Source organism: Echinops telfairi, unplaced genomic scaffold (assembly GCF_000313985.2).
Source record: "Echinops telfairi isolate 266 unplaced genomic scaffold, ASM31398v2 ScPeMD7_7459;HRSCAF=8497, whole genome shotgun sequence".
NCBI classification, from domain to species: domain Eukaryota; kingdom Metazoa; phylum Chordata; class Mammalia; order Afrosoricida; family Tenrecidae; genus Echinops; species Echinops telfairi.
Genome location: NW_022111359.1, coordinates 3523144 through 3524407, shown reverse-complemented (window position 1 = coordinate 3524407; position 1264 = coordinate 3523144). Strand labels below are relative to the sequence as shown.

General features: G+C 38.1%; 1 protein-coding gene across 1 annotated transcript in view; it reads left to right on the top strand.

Moving 5' to 3' along the window:
• The first annotated feature begins 6 nt into the window (after positions 1 to 6).
• Positions 7 to 1264, top strand: part of LOC101662189 (zinc finger protein 345-like) — a 5191-nt gene continuing 3933 nt past the window's right edge. The window contains exon 1 of the mRNA XM_045300141.1: positions 7 to 106. Coding sequence (XP_045156076.1) covers positions 73 to 106 — 34 coding nt within the window. The 5' untranslated portion in view covers positions 7 to 72. The remainder of the gene's footprint in view (positions 107 to 1264) is intronic.

Here is a 1264-nt window from a genome sequence, read left to right as displayed (position 1 = left end):
GTCACTGTGAACTTCACTCGAGAAGAGTGGGCTTTGCTGAGTGCTACTCAGAGGAATCTCTACAAAGATGTCATGCTGGAAACCTTCTCGAACTTGGAATCAGTCGGTGAGGATGGCATTGTATATTCACTTAGTCTTTTTTGCCACAAATATATCTTCCATGTGGTCCTCTTTTGATTTGAGCTGAGATATAGCAGTGTGTTAGAGGAAGACTTACAGGCCTATTTCCCATGAAATGGGTTTATATTAAACTGACTTTTGAATTCTCTTGAATATAAAAGCTCCCAAAATTTATAAATTTAGACATCAACTCTTGGTCACAAAGGAGCTTTGTGGCTTTGAGCCCTGTGGGAGTTATACGCTAATGCATTTTGAATACAGTGACTTTTCTTTTTTTGCTGCAGTTGAACCTATTCATAGCCACCTTCAGCCGCCACAAGATCGAAAGTGCTAGTTCATCTCCTGGAAATATTTTGTTGTCCTTCATAGTTGTCCTCCCCAAGCATAAGCTTTATCACATTAACACCATATCAGCTGTGCAATTCTCTGCCTTCTCCCAATGGCGCTGGGACAATGGAAAGAAGCATCTGTGACTCTAGGAAGGCAAGAATCTGTAGGGTTTTTAATACTGTGATCATACTTAGATATACAATTAGAAAAATCAATTCATCTTTGAGAAGGAGGGCATTAACTTTGGGGATAAGGCCTCTCAAAGATATCTAGCAAAATGTACTTTGCCATTTATCTTTTTATTCCCTTTCACTTTTTATTCATTCTCATATTTTCCTTGAGAAATGAAGACTTTCCTTTTTTAAAAATAGCATTTGGCCTTGTCGGTTGCTCTATTCCTGCGGAAAATGCTTTTATGCTAATGTTCTATTTATATAAACATCAGAGTCCAATCTTTAGGAAATACATCTCAGTAGTTGGCGTCTGTGGGTAGTGCGAACTGTTAATGTTCAAAGAGCAAGCATTTTTGTTGCCCTTCATAGTCCTCCCCAAGCATAACATTAACACAATATGAGCTGTGCAATTCTCTGCCTTCTCCCAGTGGGACTGGAGACAAAGGAAGGAGGCATTTGTGACTCCAGGAAGGCAAGAATCTTTATAGTAAAGAGGATTTTCAATACTGTGATCATATTTAGATACAGAAACTAGAGAATTCAATTCATTTTTCAGAAGGATGATGTTAACTTTGGGGATAAGGGCTCTCAAAGATATCTAGCAAAATGTACTTTGCAGTTTATCTTTTTCTTCCTTTTCA